Source organism: Centroberyx gerrardi, chromosome 18 (assembly GCF_048128805.1).
Source record: "Centroberyx gerrardi isolate f3 chromosome 18, fCenGer3.hap1.cur.20231027, whole genome shotgun sequence".
Lineage (NCBI taxonomy): Eukaryota > Metazoa > Chordata > Actinopteri > Beryciformes > Berycidae > Centroberyx > Centroberyx gerrardi.
Genome location: NC_136014.1, coordinates 18,148,909 through 18,171,757, shown reverse-complemented (window position 1 = coordinate 18,171,757; position 22,849 = coordinate 18,148,909). Strand labels below are relative to the sequence as shown.

At 43.6% G+C, this 22,849-nt stretch overlaps 1 protein-coding gene across 1 annotated transcript; it reads right to left on the bottom strand.

The window, feature by feature from the left end:
• Nucleotides 1-1,461: 1,461 nt before the first annotated feature.
• On the bottom strand, nucleotides 1,462-17,857 carry LOC139931419 (uncharacterized). Its single transcript, XM_071924926.2, has 11 exons — nucleotides 17,633-17,857; nucleotides 15,427-15,549; nucleotides 14,734-14,903; nucleotides 8,101-8,156; nucleotides 7,559-7,697; nucleotides 7,145-7,272; nucleotides 5,340-5,475; nucleotides 4,620-4,797; nucleotides 4,328-4,411; nucleotides 2,886-3,192; nucleotides 1,462-2,697 (listed from the first exon to the last, which is right to left on the bottom strand). The coding sequence occupies exons 1-11, from the start codon at nucleotides 17,855-17,857 to the stop codon at nucleotides 1,892-1,894; spliced, it is 2,352 nt and encodes a 783-aa protein (XP_071781027.2). The 3' UTR covers nucleotides 1,462-1,891.
• Between the last annotated feature and the right edge of the window lie 4,992 nt (nucleotides 17,858-22,849).

Genomic DNA, 22,849 nt, shown 5'->3' with positions numbered 1-22,849 from the left:
GAGCGCCACGAAGCAGCAACCAGATTCCTCTACCTCTTTGCAGCACAACTCATTATTAATGATCCAGAGATGGTGAGATGAGGAAAGAGGAGGGCAGAGACAGAGAGAGAGAGAGAGAGAGAGAGAGAGGGAGAGGACTGTTAGAGGACACTAGTCAGAGATTTGGGCTAAGATTGTTTAAGCTTGAATTTTTTAGGTATAGAGGCTTTGCAGGTACATCACAGATCTTGTAGCAGCCACGTCTGTCGCAGTCCTGGATCTCCACCGGAGAATTGGATTTGTGCAAATAATAGCTATGTATACAGTACTGTGCAAAAGTCTTAGGCACATGTAAAAAAAAAAAAAAACGTAAAACGAAGATGCTTTCAAAAATAATTAAATTTCTATTAAGTTTCTAAATATGAAAAAAAATACTATAAAGAGCAGTCTACTGGCACACTAATGCAGAAAACAAACATACAAAATGTATCTAAAAAATCTAGGGTGCCTAAGACATTTGCACAGTACTGTATAAACAGACAGAGTTAGATACCTGAGAAAGATTGTTGTGATGTGGGTTTGGGTCAGTTCATTCATGTTATAAATGAAAGTGAAAAGTATAATTTGTGACACACTTAAGCCTTGCTTAAGTAGCTAGCCCCAGCCTATTCCCTACCACAAAGCACTACAAATTGTAGCTTGAGAGGGGGTCATCCCTATGTTCCCTCAGCCCTATGTTCCCTCAGCCCTATGTGTTTAGGCAAGGAGCTCGTATGGTTGAGGTTAGGGTTAGGGCTGCTTGCGGTCGAGTGGTTCCAGGGCATATGAGGTGGTTGGGTTGAGGCATGAGGTCACTGAGGTTAAGGTTAGAGCAAGCTTGCGGTCAAGGCTGTCAGAAGGTAAGTTGGGATAGGGTTGAGGGAACATAGGCACGCTCCCCTTGAGAGAAGTCAGCTCATCAGTTCATCTAAACAGACAGTTGGTTTTTGGCTTTGTCAGCTAGCTAGCTAACTAACCAGCAGGCTAATTTAGCAAAACAACTGATGTTAGTGTTAACATGCAACTACAAGCCAGTACTAACTCTAGCTTCTACTACATACATGGGTCAGATGCATTTACAAGACAGTGATGGTTAGCTGAAAAGATACTATAGCTAACAATCTGATATTATCTAATCACAAACTCAATCAGATGCCCTGTATCAGTGGTACAATTATCACTTCCCATCCAAATACAGCATAGAAATTAAACATGTCTATTAAATTCTGTTGAGACGACCATTTGGTATCATTAGAAATGCAGCTGTTCACAGTTACTGTTGCCAAGAGCTGTGGACCTCCAACATGGCTGCCAGAGGGTGTGTTACATCATCTGAAAGCGAGGGTATGAACCTGTTTTCATGACTTGCGTTCATGTGTGAACTGGAACCTGGACAATCAAAGGACACATGAACTGGGGCCTGTTTCAGTGTGAGTACAAAAATGTATTTAAGAACAGTAAATGCAAACGGAGCCATAATTCAAGGTGCATCCAGCACTTCACAATGTGACAGGGGAGATTAACAGACATTGAGATTCAAGAAGAAAACAACAGTACGGCCAACTACTGCAGGCCAAGTTCCCTGACTCCCCATCATGTCTCATGCTCTCAGTCAAAGGTTTATTTTATTTGGCACTATACCATATAAATGATGTGTTTTGTTGTCCAGGCCAATATTTACCACAATACCACCTTATTTCAGCCCCTATGTCACTAACCCCAGTCCTATCTCCCCTCTCTGTTCACCCTCCTCCCCTCTTGTCTCCCCCTGTCAGTAGTCCATGCCATGTACCCTTATCTCCCCACTGTCACCCCCTACTCTGACTCTCTGTCAGTCAAACCAGGCTGCTGTATGCTGTCTGTAGTCTGTGTGTCAGTAGTCCATGCTGTGTAGCTGGTTCTTCCTGTCTGATTTCCCCTGCAGGGCTGCGGGAAGCAGCGGGAGGTTCAGGTCCGCCACGCGGCGCTGGAGAGACGAACGTAACTGAACAGAGTTCCTCTTCACCCCACTCATCCCTCCTCCTGCTGTCACTCTCTCTCCTCCTCCTCCTCCTCCTCCTCCTCCTCCGCCTCCTCCTCCCGACTGCTCTCTTCTCTTCCCCCTCTCCTGCCTGAGGCTCTTCATGACCAGAGTGTGTTGTCTCTGGGAGGGGAAGGCGGGAGGTTTGGACCCGTTCACCAGGAGCCCTGAGGGCCCAGGTCGGGTCAGCCCCACCCATGTCATTTTCCTGCCTCCTCCGTCCTTCAGCCCCACGTTGCGCAGGCAGGGCAGTGGGGCAGAGGGTGAGGTCTGGGCCGTCTCCATGGCGCCCAGGTGGTCTCGGTCCGGGGAGTGTGCGGCGTGCGCGTCGGCCTCCAGGAGCATCCTGGGAGAGATGCCGTTTTTCTCTGAGGAGTAGAACGTCTGCAGCTTCTCCAGACGCTCATTGATGCTCAGGTGATGAGGATGGTCGTCCTGGTGACGGCTGTCGTGGTAGCAGTCCGTCCCGGGGTCCGCCGCCGCCCCGTCCGATTGCGTCGTCCTGAGCAGGTGTGTGTGTCGGATGGGTCTGACCGAGCTGCTGTCTCTGATTGGCTCAGCCGTTATGGGGACTTGGCAAGGGGCAGAGTCACACAGTTGGGAGGCAGAGCTTTTGGGAGGAGAGATGTGGACGAGTTCCCGGTCTCCGAACACAGACACTGGAACACACACACACAAACACACACACACACAGATATAGTGTGTGGCACTATACTGGACACCGTTGTTCCATACAGAGGAAACACAGGTATAAACATGTTTGTGTGTGTTTGTCTTTGTGTGCTTAGGTTCTAATGTATGTATGCATATTTGTATGTATGTGCCTTTGTGTTTTGTAGATCCTTACCCTCAGGAAACAGCGCCTCCCTGGTGTCCAGGGTGATGGCGATCTCCTCATCAGTGATGCCGTCCTCTGCAGACAGAGGAGCAGGGGAGGGCGAGGGGAGGCGAGGGGGGAGAGAGGGGGAGGCGGAGCCAGGAAGCTGGGGGAGGGAGGGAGAGGGCGGCCGGTTCTCCTCATCATCATCCTCTCTGTGGTCCTTCCTGGGCGGGTCCTCAGGTCTCTTCCTGTTGCTCTGACATTCTGTCGTCTGCGGTTGGCTCCTCAGAGGCTTGTTGGACTGCTTAGGGTTTTTTTCATTGGTTGGTTCATTCTAAAACAAACAGTGATTGGTTGTCAGGAGGCCCTAAAAATGCATTTTACTGTCACAAATGTGTAACACTGTTATCATCTCATAACACCTGAAATAGTAAATTATCTGACCCTCCTTAACAAAGCCACAGCACTTTCTCTCCCTGTACACACTTGATCGGTTGCTTTTGTATCTGGCAAGTGCAAGCAAGGATGAACTAGGGACTTATAAACAGACTGTCCTGATTTATATGGTAGATTAAATGGTAGATTAGTTAGCTACAGAGATTTACCCAGAAATACCCAAAACAAGCCCAGGCATAAAACAGCAGAGGATCCAGGTTTGTCCAGCAAGTGTGCAGAGAAAGACAGCTACAGTAGTTTTAATATGCAAGTTAGCTTCAAATAGGTAGATACTACCTACCTAGCCTTAAACAGGGTGGTTTAGTTGCATGCATTATTAACATTAAAGAAGGATAAATTCAATGCATGCAACATCTTCATTGCAATGCAGTGTACCTGCAGTGTAAAAGACAATGCAATAATGCAGCGATAATTCACTCTCTCATTTGATATGGATGGAATTGGATGGATAGAATCACTATAGATTGAGTGTGAACCAGGTACATAACTGTTGGGAGCAGCTTCAATATTCTGTGTTTTATTAACAGTTATTAAAGTGGTGATCTGCAAGTTCCTCATTTTTTTGATTTTGGCGACATGTTTGGTGCTAAGTGGTCATTACTGTGGTGTTTCTGCTGTCATAAATCACTCAGAAGTCACTGCACAATCAAACTGCATGGCCAATACTGTGACGTCTTTTTCCTTGGATTTTCTAATGATAAGTTTCTGTCACGGTGGCTATCGCTGCTCATGCTAACTAACCCAGTTCTTCTGTTTATTCCAAACAAACTGCTGTTGCTGCTGCCAGAAAAGGCATTTGGGCAAACACCCAGGTGAGAGCAATTAAACACCGGGTGTTTAGAACAGCACATTTAAAAGCTTTCATGTAGTGGGTATAGCCTGAATCACTGTTGTGTTATATCACTCAGCGATTGTATAAAAATTGATTGTATTTATATGAAAATGATTACTTTAACATCACTCAATGAGGTGAACAATGTATTGGTGTTTATGGTGCTATATAGACACAGTACCTGTTGCTGAGTCTTGGATCCAGTGTTATTCCTCTCTCTCCATGTGTTCTTACTGGGAAGACTCCACTCACTGCTGTCTAGTTTCTGCCAAACCAACACAGTCATCTTCAGCTGTGTGAACCTTGTAGCAGAACATCTGAATACTGTTGTGTTTGTGATTTGTGTTTGTGTACAGTCATAACTTACTTGCGTGAAAGTATTATTACTAACATCTGAAAACTCGTGTTTACGTGCATGTCAGTATGTGCAGGTGTGTGTGTGCGTGCATGCATATGAGCTCATGTCTGTGAACCTTGCTGGCCTTGGCTCCTTTCTGGCTCCTGCTGAGCTTGTTGAGCAGCAAGTGATATGAGGCCATGATGGCAGAGGGTCGGTTGGTTGTGAGTGTGTGTATGACGTCAGGGAGAGAGTAGCCCAGGGTCTCCGTCATGTACGCCAACACAGACGAGTTGAGCTCCTCAGGACGCAACCTGGGAGATAACAAGAGAGAGAGAGGGATGGAAAAAGAGTTGGATAGATAGACAGACGGAAAGACAAATAAAAAAGAGACTGACAGTGAGAGAATTCTGCTTTCAAGGGTGATTAAGGATGTGTTGTTTGGATGGCCAAAGAATGACCAGTGATTGATGATGGTTTGATGATTTTCAACTGTGAGAAGTCCGGAGTTGAAACAGTTCTGGGTTAATTCATGTGGATTTCAGACAACACATTACTGCCAAGAGGAGACATATCAAATTGCATTTCCACACTCTCTCCCGAAAGTGGTAAAAGCCATTTAGGGCTAGAACAATATACAAAGCCATTACACTGCTAACCACAAAAATTTTCATTTTGTTAGAAAATTCCTCATGATTTCCCTCTCGGTTCTTTTTCCCACATTTAAGAGTCATCATAACATTTCCTGCAGGACTTTCATCTCTTTGTCTTTGTGTCTCTCTCTGTGTTGGTACAGTATGTGGTGTGTTAGTATGTGTAAGTCAGAAGTAAGTGTAGTCACATGGTGGATCTCTACCTGTTTTTATGAGAGAGTGTGTGCAGTGGTTTCTTGGCATATCCCTCGTTGATCCACCTCTCCTCCATAGCAGCTCTGATGCTGGGTCTCTTAGCTGGGTCTGGCTCCAGGAGAGACAGCACAAAGCCCACCGCACCTGCAGGAGGAAGACGGACGGATGGAGCCATTAATGCATGGATGGGGATGGAGAGGCGTAGAGGGTCACAGGGTGCGATCACACCGGTTTCTTTTCTTTAGTACAACCAGCAAACCAAGGCTTGTAAACAAAAGTCACACGGACTCACAAGTCGTTTACTGGACAGTTTTGGAAACCCATCATCCCGCAGATCAAAACAAATCTGATTTCAGTCCTTGTAACTTAATTTAAACATGATGGACTTGCCTGCGCTCTTTGCCGTAATTTACCTTGTGTGCTCTTCATACCAGTTTGGAATCCATGAAGAAATAGCTGAATATGAGCATCAGTCCAGACTGTGGTTTGCCCTCGGTTTGATATGTTTTCAGAGCAAGAGTAACTACTGGCTATAAGATGTCACCCATTAAACCTTGCGTTTTGGGGCCGTTTCCTGTAGTTGGTTTGGATTACGTTCTCACTCTTAACAAACCCCACTGCACTTAGAAGAGGACTGAGATTTTCTTGGTGAGGTTATTTGGTGGCACCCGAGTTCGAATGCTGTTGCTCTCACCTGCCCAAACAAACCAAAAGAGTTTGAATAAACTGTTCCAAACATGCTTGGTGTGAACACGCCCTCAATTTCATTCTTGTGGCTTGAATTCCCCTGTATCAGAGGAGACGGCGTGGTGAGAGGAAGGATTTCCCTTCAGGAAAACTAATTCAACCCATCTGCCTGTGACTTAGTGCTGTCCCGGAGGCAGGAGGCAGTCAAGCAGGGTTGGTAGTTTGGCTACAGATAGGGATTCCTGATAAGCTGTAAAGTCTGGAGCAGCAGACGGCTTCAAACACGACGACTGCCACAGTCTCAGACCTAATAGCCAAGACTGCCTCCGTTCCAGTTGTCAGTTGCCACTCTTTCATGACAGGGCCAAGTGGGGCTTGTCAGGGCCAGAGATAGAATCAAAAGCAGTATTTGGTGATTTGAATGTATAAACCGTGAAAATAATTAATTTCTATTGACACTCAATTTGCTTATTTATTTGCACAGTGACAAAAGTCATAAAAACACAGCGCAAAAAAATGTGATGATAAAAAACTTTAAGTGGCTTAGAAAAATCAACTCCATGTGTCATCTTTGACAGTCTTTTAGATGCATTGTATATTGGTGTTTTGCATTTTATATTTGTCAAACTAAACTAAACTAAAACTCAGACAGTAGCAGAGGAAAGACTGAATGTTAATATTAATGTCTCAGACGCCTGCCTGTGGGCATCGGTACAGTGACTAATCTGATCTTATTGCCGTTTGAGAATCAGAGCCGTATTCGTTTTCCCCACAGTAACAGGAGCTATGTTTGTTTGTGGTGACATGGCGCCATGACAGAGTGTAATGGAGTGACTATGTGTGAGAGAGAGAGAGAGAGAGAGAGAGAGAGAGAAGGAAATAAAGCAGAGAGAAAGAGAGACACTGAGGCTGCGATTGTGTAATCTCTTTGTCCAAGTCACATTTAGCGTTACTTGGTGTAGAACCAGTCAAAAGTGGAATCTTTTCTTTTTGGTCATTGAACCTCCACCCTCACCTCACTTAACCAGACTTGGTCAAAGCAATTTGATTTTTATTGTAAACTGGCTCCTCTTGCGCAGTCAAAAGCACATAGAAGTGAGAGAGGTTAGGCAGGGAGTTACTGTACCTTTGCTGATATCACTGGGGATGCTGCTGATCTCTCCGTTGACCATCTTCTGGTGCAGCTGTTTGATGTTGAACGGCTCAACAGTGAAGGGCAGAGTCCCGGTCAGCATGGCAAACATACTCACACCCCTGCACACACACACACACACACACACGCACAGGCACAATGTGCACAAACATATACACATTTGCACGCATACACATAAATGCAAACGACTGTAATTAATTTCAAATCAAGATTTAGCACCATGCAATACCACACCAAAACAACCATTACATACCGACACTTAGCCCACAGCTAAGTCCTACTCCACATGAGAAAACTCAACATTTTGTAGCGAAAAGGCAATCATGCAACAGGCCAGACAGCAAGGCCCCTCAACAGTCACACTTTGCATTTCATCACAACACTTACACGGACCAGACGTCCACTTTGGGTCCATACTTCCTGTGAGCCAGCAGCTCAGGAGCGGCGTAGGCAGGACTTCCACACTGGGTGTTCAGCAGCTCCAGAGACAGAGATTCAGCCTTCAGAGTGTTACTCAGGCCAAAGTCTGTGTGAAATATTGATTTTTTTTTCTCAGTGAATTCTTGATATTTTACATTTACAGTTGCATTTGTTTAAATTGCGCAAGGATTTTATTTGTTGAGTCATGCTACAAAATTCTTCAAGAGAGAGCTATGAGTGCCAAGTTCTGCAATACGCTGATCTGCCCTACAATCGGCACTAGTTTGACTTTGACTGCACATCTAGTCGGAAAGCTGCTCACTTCGATCACTATACAGTACAAATGAAGTAAGTCATAGTCATATTATTAAGCCTAGTAGATAATGTGACACAATCACTCAACTGTCAGTCTTACTGCTTATTTTCACTGATATTACTATGTAAACCCTATTGCAGGTGAAAAGTGTGCTGTCAGGTATGAAGACAGGAGGAGGCAGGAGTCAACATACCCACAATCTTTATGTTGTTGTGTTCATCCAGGAGGAAGTTTTCAATCTTCAAATCTCTACAGAAAGAGAGAAGGGAGGGAGGTGTTAAGAGATGAGGATGGAGAGAAGAAGAGGACAATTTTTCTTTGCTCAATAAGGAAAAAGTTACAGTAAGCTTTATTCTCAGTTAGACAACCTTACATCTTTTGCTCTCAGATGACGTTTTGGAGCATTTTGCTTTGACAGAAACAACCAGATGGGACCAGACTGGACTCAAGAGGCTCTGCACAGATCTGGCTGAATTTTTAGTGGTCCAAGCACAGTGCTGGAACCCTTTGTGCTTGCTTGCTTTCTTTCTGGCTTTCTTTCTTTCGTTCTTTCTTTCTCCACTAAAAGTGCCTGCAGCTCAGAAACCATAAGTCCAACAGCAACCATATTTAGCAGGTGGGCTCCTATGGCCCCCCACTACTCAGGCAAGGCAGTCCATGCACATTGGCCAGATGGTGGCGCTATAACAAGCAACTTTATGTTTTGGCCAATAACTTCTGAACCGTGTGTTGTAGAGAGAAAATTCTTGTATACATAGATTCTTTGGACTTTTCTGAGTCCAATCCATGTCTCACTTTCAATCCATGTTTCGCAAATCCTCCTAATGGTGGACAATTTTGGGACCGTCCTCTTTCAAAGTTGTATAAAGGTTCCCATTCTAAGGCCAAACAAAGTTAATTAGGTGCTTAACGGATTCCTGTTTCAGAAATGTGGAAAAAAAAGGACTTGTGTTCAATCTCTGTGGCACATTTTAAATCGCCATGCAGGCTCTTTGACTTTTATGAGAACAAAACAAAATGGAGATGAAAACTCAGAAATTAAACATGTGTCTTCCTTTTGACATTCTTTATTCTGACCACTTTTTGTCATGGAAAATACTGAAGGTCTACACAAGGGCTAAAATAGGAACAATGATAAAACAACTGAAACTGTTAAGTGCATATAATCAAATCAATTTTTTTGATACTTTATGAGTGTAATGAAACATAATTATTAACATAAACATGATTGAATTTTTTTACATTTGTAATGAGATGCCCTGTATTGTTGCGGGTCAAATTTACCTGTTTAAATTTTTTAACAAACTGGAAAGTACATATTTCTTTCAGTTGAATACCCTCTCTGCTTGCCTCAATTACTGTAATGAACATGTAAAAAGGAAAAAAAAAATCTCATTTTGAGTATAGGCAAGCTACCGCAGCATCTTTATGTCTCAGAGATAATGTTTGGATCAATTTGACCCGGTTAAGGATATAGAGACTAAATAGAAGTAAAAGGGTCAAAATTAGGCCAAAACATCTTTGCAAATGTTAGAGATAAAGTTGATTGCCAACTTCCTCCTTCATTTTTTCCTGCTTTTCTCAAATTTCAAAACGCAAATCCAATTTAGTTATCCATTACTCTTGCACCGTAAATTCTCTGATCGATTGGAACCATGTGGAACCATGTGGATCCAGCTATTTTGAAATCTGAGTGCTACAAATGAACAGCCAAAACATTTCTGGAACCTTGATGATGTCGGGATTACCATATCTCTATGGGGATTACCTTTTGACTAGCCAGCTCTATAACAGAAGATTCTTGCCTGTAGTCCATTCTGGGATTTGTCGTTCATTATCTATGTATTTGTCTATCAATGCTTTATTTCCATTGGCCTATTCCATTGTGCTATTTTGACATGACTGAAAAAAAGAAATAAAAATCATGGAAAGTCAAAACAAAAGAAAACTATTGGAGAAAACTATTGTTTCATACTTGACATTCATAGCCAAATATCAGCCTTCATCATAGTGAATAATAATAATAATTTTATGTATTTTTTTTTTTTTTTAAGCAAAATGGTCTCTCAGTGAAAAAACAGCCACATTTAGAATAAATATTGATTATATTGTTAGTAATAGAGGTAAAGAAAATGTTAATGGCCAACATACAGTATATTTACTAATTCCATTACACTTTCACTACTTTAGGCTACAGGTTACCTATAACTGCATGAATAAAGGTGTGCAAACAACAAAGACGTGCAAAGACACTGTAACAGTAGTGTGCAAATAAATGTATTCAAATAATATGATTCAGTTGTTCATTTGTGTAAAGTGGATAGGAAGATGACAGGAGTTCAGAAGTGGACTGCAGATGAGATGGAGTTCAAGAAGGGCTTTGGTCTCATCTCCTGCTGTTTGGCAGGTCTGTTGGAGTGGCGTCTCTGCTATTGTAGCCATGTTGTCAGCCTAAGAAGAAATAAGAAGTGACATTAATATATAGTTTTGGTTACAAAATGATTTTGCACTGGATGCAATACTATTTTAGGTTAACCAAATTGATTGAACTGTGAAAACAAGCATGAAAACTGAAACTGCAACTTAGATCAGCAGATTTCTTGTTCTTCCTCCGGAATATGCGGGATAGCCAAGAAAAGAAACCGCGCTTCTTCTTCTTTGGTTTTGTTGACAGGCTGTCTTTGGCACTGGAACTCTGAGGCCCTGTAGGTTTGACCGGTTGGATGGGTGGAAGAGTCTTTTCCAGGGTCAGACAGGACAGATCCTTGGCGTCCTTGCTCTCATGGAACAAACTGCTAGACGCCTTGATGTGAACAACAGCCTCACACACATGGAGAAGAGTGGATGAACACGAAGCTTCAGCCTCCTGAATGGGTGGAGGGTGGTCAGCCTGGTTGTCCTTGGTGTCATGGACTGCACTTGATACACTGATATCCTCCTGGTTCAGGATGGCTGCTGGCTGATGCAGGATGGTGACAGAGCTTTCAGCAGCGGCCTCAATCTGTGCACAAGAGCTGAACGTTTCCATCTTGATGATAAAAGGACATGGTTCTTCCTCCTTCTCCAAGTCCCGGAGGAACAGCATCAGTTTAGAATCAGCTTTGACGATTGGTTCCCATTCATCAAGATGACCTTGAGTAGGGGCATGGTGTGCAGCGCAGGCAGCCATAAATGTAGAACTTGCTGATGAGGAAGCATTCATGTGCTTTTCACCAAGTTCCTCCTCCTCCAGGAGGACTGAGAGGAACTGCATCAGGTGAGAATCAGTGCTGACAAGAGGTTCCCATTTGTCAAGATGGTCCAGAGATGGCCCATGCTGTGGGAAGCAGTCAACTACAAATCTAGAGAGATGTGATGAAGCGTAGAGGAGCTCCTCACCAAATCTCTCCTTCTCCAAGTCAAAGTGGGATTTGACCAGTGGCTCCCACTCATCCAGGCAGCCCAGAGTGGATCCACAGAGTGAGCAGCAGTCAGCCACAAATCCAGATGTGTCGTATGAGGGAGCATAGAGGTATCTCTTTCCAACTGCCTCCAGGTGGTAGTCATCGTCAAAACCATTGGGGGAGTGCTGAAGCAGCCACAATCTCTCAATGATTTTGAAGTCATCAGTCATTGGAGCCTCGTGGGATGGAGCCTCAACAAGGCGGAGCAGGTTGGATTGAGCCTCTACATGCTGAGCTGGGTGGATGGATGCTCCAGCATTACCTAACGCTGTGTCCTTGATCATGAGAGGAGACTCTTTCTTTGTGGGAGGAAGGTCTCCTTTGTCCATATCCAAGAGAAGTTTGCATGCTGATGAAGCTGTGCTGGCTATTGGTTCCCATATATTAGGTGACAGGGCACAGTCGAGCTCAGCAGCCACTCCAGAGAAACTAGAGGCTTCAGCATAAAGGTACTGCTCCTTGTTCAGGACTTTCGCAAACATGCAGTTGATGTTTTCATGGCGATCGTCATTAAGGGCACTGAGTTGAGCGACCAATTGCATGGATGCTGAAAGAAATGCAATGGCAACATCTTAATGAAACAAATAACCATGAGGCCACCTGATGTAGCTTCATTCAATATGCTTCATCATAGCTTCATCTTATGCCTTTCATCATAGTTTTGTTTCAACAACATATCTAACTGTGAATTTACAATGTAAATCAAACTACGGAAGTACTAGACACAAATATAAATCCTTCAACACAAACAACTAATCTATCCTGACTGTCTGTCTCTTGTACTAATCTTTTTATGTTAAATAATAAAATTAAAAATACATGTGGCTTACCAGGATGGAAATCACTCTCCATGTTTGCCTTTCTGAACAGCGGATATTGTTGTTGTTTCTCCAAATAAATGCAACGTGGGATTTCTTTCTCAATGTGCAGGTGAACACCGATCAGAGAGGAAAACTGTGAGTCTGAGTCTGTGTTCAGGTCAATCGCTCCTTTATGACTCTGACATTCTAAATTCTATGAACTCTGCTGCATTCTGTCCAGCTGCATTATGATTCATCAGATGAAGCTCGGGCCCCAGTAAACTTTGATGACAGAGATGTCTCGCTTTGTATATGGTTTATAACCTAAACATTATTAAAAAAACACATAATTGAATATTTGGAATTTGTATTAAGATACCCTATATATCTTTGACTATTTAATTGCTCATTCCTATTGCATTTCACTGTTTTAAGCCATGAAATGATACATTTGACAAAGGTCACAGGCTAACATAAAATTAACTATAACTAATAGACTGTGTGTCTGATCTTTACAACTTGTCTGTTTGTGTGTGTCTCTGTCTACCTTCTGTCATGTTTTGTCTATCTGTCTGTCTTTTCAAATTGTGCTTGGACCCCGCAATCGGCGCTTGTGGCTATATTTCCATTTGGGTTTGGGCAGGATTTGGGTTCTAAAATATTGCTGAAAAATACTTATTTGCAATTTCTCAGGCTAAAAGCTTCTTGGTAATTTTGGGCATTAGTTTGGTTTGGGCTCACAAAAAGCTATACCCATCAAGTTCGGTTCTGGTTTGGACAGAAAATCTTCAGGTCAAGCCAAGCTGGAACTTTCAGGCCCGAGTCAAGCTCTGCTCCTTACTCTCTACCAAAGTAATATCTCTGGGTTCACCTGGAAAAGTTGCCTCGGTCTCCTGAAAATACCCCAACCTTCTCACTAGCAACCACACTGCCTGCTCTAAAACTACCCAGCTAAATGAAAAGCTGCGGTTAGGAGGGAGTGATCCCCTATAAACTATAGCCTGGGAATCAGCCATGTTCCTTTCATCTGCCTTCATCTAACCAACAGACACCCCAGGTCACAAAAAGCCAGGGAACACTGCTCACACAACCCGAAAAAGTTCAAAGACAGAGAGAAAGAAAGAGGAAAAGAGAGAAGGAAAGAGAGAGAGCAGACATTGTCATAAAGGAGAAAATGTATGTGGTAAACCTACAGAATGTGGGTGGCAGGAGGTGCATTTAAGTGCAAATTTCCATTTATTTCCAGTTTAATCATCTCTGTGTGGTACTGTGGCAGAGTGGGTCTGAGTATGTGTGTGTGTGTGTGTGTGTGGGTGTGTGTGTGTGATTGTGCCTGTGCTTGTGTGACAGAGAGAGGTGCTATTGAAGGGTTGAGAGCGATGTCGTTGGGGGACTTCATTAGAGAGGAAGTCCATGATGTTGTGATGATGTGTGAATCATGGCGCCGGCGCAGGATGATGAGGTCATTGCCTGGTAATCACATTCCCACCTTGAGAGGAGCCAAGGTCTTAAACCAAGGCCCAACACTGTGCATGTGTGTGTGTATGTGTGTGTGTGTGCGTGTGTGTGTGTTGGGACTCTCACACCTACACATAGTGAAATGGCACTAAAATAACACTCTCAATTCCCACACAGCACTGGGCACACACACTGCCAGATATTGCCTTTGTCACAGCTTTTCCTCCCATGTAGGCTGTTAATGCCCTGCAAACTACTCTGTGTGCAAGTGTGTGTGACTGTGTGTGTGTGACTGTGTGTGTGTATGCTCACAAGCGTCCATCTGCACATGTGTTTATGTATATAAAGGGTCTTAAATTGCCACCCGCCATGCGCCAAATACCGGTGATATTTTTCTTTGCTGTATAAATCTGTAAAGGTCACTCACTTTTTGAGACAATAACATTTAAATACTACAGTCTACGGTCTTTGCCTATTCTCATCTGAGCCAATCAATTCAAAGCAAAACAATGGCTCTACATCAAACAGGCTTCTGATTGGCTGCCTCTATGCTTCTCTACAAAACGTCTAAACTTCTATACAACTTTACCTCCTGTTTCTCTGCTACATGGATGGTTTACTAGCCTAACGTTAGTTGAAACTTAATGTTATTCCCATGTGGCGGCACATAGCAGGAGCCACCAAAAAGAAGAAATGAAGATGAAGACCACAAAAGATGCATCGTTTAAGTACGTTTTTAATTCAAACTAAATCTGCTCTTGTCTCTTTATTGAATGTTTAAGACAGTACCTGATTCTGTACAAGAAACAGCACCGAAAACAGGTAGGGTGACATATTTCTATAAAAAAAATGTATATTCATTATTTTGGCAGGCAAAAATGTATATATTTTTGGACACTGTGCATATGTAAGTCCATTGAAAGAGAGAAAGAGAGATGGTGTTAGGAGATGAGGATGAAGAGAAGATGAGAAGAAGACATTTTTTCCTTTGGTCAGTAAGGAAGAGTATAGTTCACTTTGCTGAGCTTTTTCCTTAGTTAGACAACCCTACAAGGATTTATGTGTTGGCTTGTGTGTGCACATGTTCCTGTGTGTGCAGGTGTGTGTGTGTGTGTGTGGTCTCACCTGTGCACGATGCCGTGTTTGTGCAGGTGCTCCACTGCGGACAGGATCTGCCGGGTGTAGCGCCGCACCTCCCTCTCCTCCAGCCTCTTCCTCTCACAGATCCTGTCCATCAGGTCTCCTCCGGCACAAAGCTCCATGGCCATGTAGTAGCTGTTCTCCGTCTCCAGAGTCTGAGACCAGACACGGGACTCAGGGTTTGACAGGGTTGGTGTGTTTGTGAGTGTGTGTGTGTCTACTGTGTCTTAATGACATTATTAATCTAACTAGCTAACTATCTAGCTGTTCTGTCTCCCTGTCTGTTTCTGTCTATATAATTGTCTGTGAGTAAGTGTGTGTGTATGTGTGTGTGTGTGTGTGTGTGTGTGTGTGTGTGTCTGTAGCTTGGTCAATAGCAGTAGATGCACGAACACCTAAACACATGCTACACACACACTGCTGTTAACTGGTGTTGTTAATGGACCTAGATGTGAACTAATGTAATGTTTTTGAGCTCATTTACTAATTTATGTCTCTTGTTTGTTTCTGTCTGACCTTTCTTGACTTATGTGGACTGCTTGTGTGTGTGTGTGTGTGTGTGTGTGTGTGTGTTTATGATGGTTTTTCTGTCTGTGTATGTGTGTATGAGCATGCATATGATACACGTGTCTTTCTGAGTGTGTGTTTGAGCAGACAATATGCTTCTGTGTTCTTTACCTCCAGCAGGACGACGATGTGAGGATGTCGCACCATCTGATGGATTCGAGGTTCTCTCTTCATGTTCTTCAGCACATACGAGTCCTGACGAGCTTTCTTCTTATCAATCACCTTTATGGCCACCTAAGGCACACCCACACACACACACACACACTTACTTATTATGTTTGTAACCTTTATCCAAGGAAAATCAATTGAGCACACCCTGCTTCATACATTACCAACACATTTACAGTGTTTTACTGTTGGGAGAGGTTGGAGTTGAGGGCCTTGCTCAAGGGCACCTTGACAGTGGTTGTTGAGGGTCACCGGTCAGATTCAAACCATCAACCTGCTTGTCTAAGCTCTAGACTACAACCGCCCCAATATAACCCCAAAATTCAACATTAACCCAGATCACCACACCAAAATCTAACCTTTACCCAGAGAAATAAGTTGGTGTCTGGAGGGTTTCTGGTTCAAATCCCATCTGGAAAATCTGGGTGGGGGAAGTGAATGCAAATGATCTTCTTCCCTCAACAACTACTTTTTCAAGGTGCCGTTGAGCAAAGCACTTAACCCCCAAGTGGAGCTACTCAATGGCCAAGTGGGAGTTTATGGGTATAAATGTGTGTAAATGACTAAGTGTGTATGTCACTACTGAAAAAGAGCGTACATGCTCAGCAAACTAAATGAAAAAATAGCATGTAGCGATTTTTCATTATTATTGCACTGTCAAATATTTGATGGAGAAAGTGCACTTTTACTGCAACAAACAGCAGACCTAATTATCTGCTTCTCCCTGTTAGTATTGGGAGTTTCAAGCCTGTTGTAGATCATTTTGGCTGCTGTTTGTGTCCTCACAACCAATTTCACAGCCATATAATGATGATGGGGTAATGGTAGTACATGACATGTTTGATGAATCAAACACTCCTTTTGGTTTTAGTTTCAGGCGTTGAAAATTATTCAGATGATCCAACTCATGTAATTTATCTCAGATAACCGATCAGGTAAACTTGTGGGTATGAATGAGTGACGAACAGGTCAACTTGACAGCAAATTGTAGGCAAGATTGAGAATTTAACAACAACCCTGCATTATAACAGATTATATTGTAGGGAATGATACTAGGCCCATTCAATGATTTCATCTTCTTTATTTCCTATTCAGTGATTTCATTGCCTTTATTTCCTACCATACTGGTGTGTCTGTGCATGTTTGCACACATCACCTTGACAGATTGTGTCCCCATACAGGGTTACAAGGGTTAAGAGGAGCAAACACCCTTGGAGGTGAGTTTGGTCATTACTATGGCAACCGGGTCAGGTACATAAGAGTTAGGGGTCAGGGACTCAGTGACCCATGAAACAAAGTGACACAAACACATAGACATAGACACACACTTAGGCACACATACATACACATGAATACACAAACACTACCTCCATGACATAATCAATACAGACCAACACAGTCCAGGTTTAGACTTTCAGCATCAAACATGGGCCAAACATTTGCTACATTTTGGATAGTTAAAAACAGGATGACCAATAGATGTTGGCTATTAATTCAGGCCATCTTTTCTTGACTTGTCTTAAATGAAGCACACCACATATTTCAAATATTTGAAGCCATGTTTTTCTAGGTCTCCCCATGTTTAAACACATACAAGGATGTGTAGAGAACAACATTCTGCATACTTTCTCTGAAAATGTATTTGTTGTTTCTGTATATTACACACAAGATAAATCACACGATAAATTATAACTGTGACTTTGTATTTACTCTTACGCTGCATTCTGCTTGTTCCAGGATCAATTTGCACTTTTTATTTATCACAACACCAAAAGAAACATAATAAGCTAACTGACTAAATCTGTTCAGAGAAAATTCTGCTCATGCAAAATCTGTTTTCGAGTCAGGCTAACTAATTACAGATGGGTCTGCCTGTGTATTTGTGTACACAAAACAAGAATAATAATGGGCCCCTGCGCTCTTCAAACTCAAGTGCGTATAATTATCAGTATAAGTATACAAGGCACAAATCGGAACCATGTAATCATAATCGTGTGCGTGTGTCATCTTTTCCTACACCGGTGTGCCGCCCCTCCCTCTAAAACACAACAGACTGATGCATGCAACTTCAATAGACTTTCCCAGCTCTACTCCTCAAATCAGTTTGTAACGGGACGGTGAAGAAACACAGCTTGAGGGTGCGTCTGACCTTTTCCCCCGTGCCGATGTGCAGCCCCTCCATCACCTTGGCAAAGGAGCCCTTGTTGATCATTTTCCCCACCAGGTAGGACCCCACCCGCTTGGAGTGGGGGAAGCTCCGCAGCAGCTCCCTGGGGACCTTCAGGCAGGGGAGAGGCGGCCGCTCTCTGCCCAGCCCCGGGGCTTCCCACTGGGACACGCCGCGCTCTCCCTCGCCCCCTCCCTCCACCACCATGCCCTCCGGAGCTGGCTTCACTGCAGCGGCTGGCCAGCGGGCCCCATGTGGCCGCCACTCACACACACGGTCAAACCCAAAGACAGGACAGTCCACATGCAACGCAGATGCCCCTACACAGACACACATAAACACACACACACACACACACAATGGATTGGTTGGCTTGAAGGAGCGAGAAGGCTGCTAAAAATAGAGGGAGGATCCAGAGCTTTCTTCAGCAGCAGGTGTGTGTCGGTCAGACAAACATCCTCGGCTCGAGATTTCTGTTTTCCTTCCACTGTCGGGAAAGTATATCCTTCATTCCAGACCGGACTCCTCTTCTCTCCTCCTCCTGTTTGTTTTACCGTTCATCAGGTGCAGGTGCCCCGACACGGCTCTCCTTCATTCTAACTGTGCAATACTCAACACTGGCTCTCTCTCTCTCTCCCTCTCTCTCTCTCTGTCTTTCTTGTTCTCTCTCTCTCTGTCTCTCTCTGCCGGTTAGTGGATGATTAACCGTTGTGTTCCTGGGTCAGCTCCAGTGATGAGAAGGACATCCAACACCGTAATTACCCCCCCTGCACTCAAACTCTCTCTCACACACACACACACACACACACACAGTTATACAGTAACCATTCAACCTCTGTTACTTCCTTGCCCCCCTATTAAATCTAATTTTCCATTCCTGTATCACTGTCTGTTTCAGTTTTGCACCGACACAATCAGGCAGTTATTATGGTTTCCACAGCCAAAGAAGAAAAACAAGAAAGGTTTCATTTCAAAATGAGATATCCACCATTTAAAAAAAGCAAAAATGATACCCATCCTTCCATATTGACTGCTGGCATGAAAGTTAAGCACATTATGGGTTAGTAATGAAGTTAGGAGTCATCTTAAGACATTTGCTTATGAAATAGTTAATTTTTTGAAGACAGAATCATCTATGTTTCTCAAATATTGCCTGAGGAATTTCAGGTTGCAATTTTTCCAATTTCCAAAATGTAGCGTTTCAGATACTGTAAAGAGTTAGAGTTAAAGTTAAATTGGTTTATACAATGTATCAACAGAGGTAAAATATATTATATTATGTGATTTAAATCTGATAAAATATATGTATTAGAATAGTATTACAACATCACAGTGAAGCTTTGAATGCCTAAAAATCTTCCTTTAACAGAATGGATGCTCTAACCCAGAGCCCTGCGCGGGACTGTTTTCTTAATCCCGGTCCCGCTGGATTTCTGACCGTTACCGCCCGCTCCCGCAATGTGTGTGTTATTGACCGCCCGCTCCCGCCCGCAGCAAAATTAAAACTGCCCGCGGGTCTCAATCCCAATGCAGTCCTCTAATCCATATATCTGTTGTATTGGCACATCCATACGTTTCGACGATGGGCTTTATCTCCGTTGCCACTGACGCCTGCAGTGCCTGTGCTCTCCCCTGACATGTCTGGATACAGTGGTTGGGTGAGGCAGAACATCTTTTACATCAAATTTGCCATATTTAGCGGCTACATTAACAATGTGTTGAACTATGTCAACAAAGCCTTTCATACGGCCGAATGTCTCTGCAGCAAAGTGCCACACATTTCTCGATAGTATCTTGTTTAATATGTGTAAGAAGAAGTGCTTTATCCTTGAAGAGCTTACTTTGACCGGGGAGAACGGAGCAGGTATGTCGCCCCAACCCAGAGGTGCCAGATTTGTGCCCGTTGTAGATTAATACTTTTTCACATTTGTCGCAACTAACAAAGTCCAGTTCTTTTCCATCTTTGTCAGTAACAACTGAGAAATTTGTCCAAATGTCAGACTTGCCTTGCTTTGCTTTGGTATTACCTGCTTTGATTTTCAACTGCATTTGTTGACTCCGTCTCCATCCTTCTGGTTAGCTAGCTAAATCCCGGGACCCGCAGTTTATTTTTTGACCGCCCGCTCCCGCCCGCAGCAACGTTAAAACCGCCCGCTCCCGCGAGATTTGCGTTGGGTCCCGTGGGACACAATCCCAATGCAGTCCTCCCAGCTTTTTTTTTTATGTTGGAGCAGATGGTTTGAATCTGGCATTTTTCATGTCTCTGTCATCAGATTAAACTGTCATTACATCTTCAGTCAGTATCAGCTTTTCAGGAATTAATCAAAAACAGACGCCTTGACTGGCATATGAATATACTATCATCTCATATATTTACAAATTGAGTCTTGAATGGTTTTCATTAGCTTTATTCAGCACATTAATAATACTAATGCTAATACTAGTACTACTACAGGGATCAATAATGAAATAATGAACTCTGACCTCCCCAGAGAGGTCAAAGGTCAGGGTCAGCTACAGCTCAGCACCCCTGCAGCTGGTAATGGATTCAAGGTCTTGCTCAACGACACTTCAGCAGGGCGGACGGTTGCTGATATGGGGGCTTGATACCAAATCCTCCTGTTAAAAGCCTATGATGGTTTCCATGTTTTTATTTTAATTGCAAGTTTACATGAAAACACAATCAATTCAAGTGAAAGTTCAAGTGAAAACCACCATGGAGTTAGGAGGTTTTTTCAAGTGATAATCAACAATATGATGTAGTAGAGAGAGGGAGTTGAGTTATAGAGACATTTGTTATGTCAGAGACGATCTATGGAAAGCAACATTGGGGTTATGCACGATGAGCTATGGCTAGTACTGAAGTATGTCTGCTTTTCTGCTACTGTGTGTATTTATGTGTGTGTGTGTGTGTGTGTGTGTGTGTGTGTGTGTGTGTGTGTGTGTCTGTGCGTGCGCGAGTGTGCATGTGCACGTCAGGGTCAGATTGCACCGTGTTGCTGCTCAATTCTTCCTCACTCAGCTGATGAAAGGAGGGATAGAGCGGTATATCCGCCTTGCAACCTGATACACACACACACACACACACACACACACACACACACACGCGCGCGCACACACTCAAACACACACACACACAACCTTACACAACCTTTAACTGAGTGGCTGTGGCAGCCCATTGAAGCTTCTAGAGTTACCTTATTTTGTTTTTAGCATGTTGATACTGTATAATTTGAATTGGCGTTCAGAGCAAATACACAGAAAAACACTTGCAGGGTTAGAGCAGCTGTGGCAGTCTTCCTCCCTCTAACGCACACTCAGGCGCCGTTAAACTTGGTGAAATCACAATCAAAACACTTCGCCGGCCATTTTTTTTTCCTCCAGCAGACTCAGTGCCACCATGAAAAAAAACAGTTCTTTATGAGATACCATCAGCACCTCTATGCAACACTGACCGACTCAAATCCCAACCGCCTAACCCCTAAAGAAAAAAGACACACAACACACACACACACACACACACTGGTGTCACTCTAACAGTTTTCCAGAATATTCTGACAGGGGAGGAAAAGCAGAGAATGAGTCCATTCGTGGTTTCACATCAGTAGAATCCAAAACGCTGTGAAAACACTAACCACCCCCATTCAAAAAATCATTAGCTTTTAAATCTGATCGCATCTCACGCTCACTCTCTCTCTCTTCTTCTCTCCTTCTCTTTCTCACACCCACCTAACTATTTGTCTGTGTTTGCATCTGTGTGTATTTCTGCTTGTGTGCGTGTGTGTGTGTGCGTGTGTGTGTGTGTGTGTATGTGTGTGTGTGTGTGCGTGCGTGTGTGTGTGTGCGTGCCTGTGTGTGTGTGTGTGTGTGTGTGCGTGCATGTGTGTGCCCATACTCCAGGAGCCCTACACTTCATAAACGGGTCTTAAGGCCCTGGCGTGTGTGTGGGAGGAGGTGTTAACACACCCTCCCTAATGCCATGGGTAAGTGTCAAGCTGTATGTGGCTCTGGTAGTGAGACAGAGAGAAAGAAAGTGAAAGAAATAGAGAGAGAGAGAGAGAGAGAGAGAGAGAGAGAGAGGAAGCAGTGCGTTCTGTCATTGCTCCAGAGAGTGAAGGATGAGGGACACGGCGAGAGTTCGGAGGACGGACGTACGACGACGAGACAGAGAGACGGGATGAGTGAAAAGGAGAGAAACCGAGCTTCACAACTGAAAAACAAATCTGAATTAATAAGACCTCCAGGGCCTTATTATATAACCTCAGCTCTGCCATGTTTAACTGTTTTGGAGAGGGTTTTCTGTGTGTGTGTGTATGTGTACATGTGTGTGTATGTCTGCATTAATGTGTTTCCATGGTTCAGAAAAGGTCATTCTCACCACCAGAGACCACAGTGTATTTCCGTGTGTGTGTGTGTGTGTTTGCACACGCACACACATCCATAAGCTGCTTGTAAATGTGTTGTGATGCCTATATATACATGTAAACCGTTGAATGTGTGATTCTCTGTACGCACGCACATACACAAGATGTATTTAAATGCATTGCAGTATAAGTAAGCCTTTATATGTTGCCGAGTCTGTGTGTGTGTGTGTGTGTGTGTGCGTGCGTGTACATGTGTGTTGCGTTGGTGCCGTGGAATGCTGGCTTGCCTGTAGGACTTGGCGAGCTTCTCGGCGGTCAAATTAAATGAGAAGAGAAACCCCCTTCTGCTTCCTGCCTGTAATAAATGGATCCCCAGCAACCATTAAGGCATATTTTAACACCAAATAACTCCCCAAAACCACACTAGAACAGACACACTCAATCCCCCCGCCCCCCTCACTCTCTCACAATCTCTCTCACTCTCTCTGTCTTCCTTTATTTTTCGCTTTTTTTCTCCTTCTCCCTCTCTTTTTTTTAATACAAAGAGAGAAAGGGAGAGAAGTTGAATTGCGGCTGGATGGAGAGAAGATCTTAGTGGTGCACTTCAGTGCCACAGCATGATGTACTTCACAGTCATCCTTTGTAGCCTGTAAGAGTTTTTAATGAGGGTTATAACTCTTGACAGTCTCTTAGCGAGTGAGCAGCACTGACAGTCTGAAATTGGCCCTTTCATTGTCCTGCTGCAAATGTTTTAAAATACATTTTAGGGCTTTGTTGTCAGAAAAAAAGCGTATTCCGAATAAGTTTGCGCCCAGCAGTTTTACAGTGTACTAAA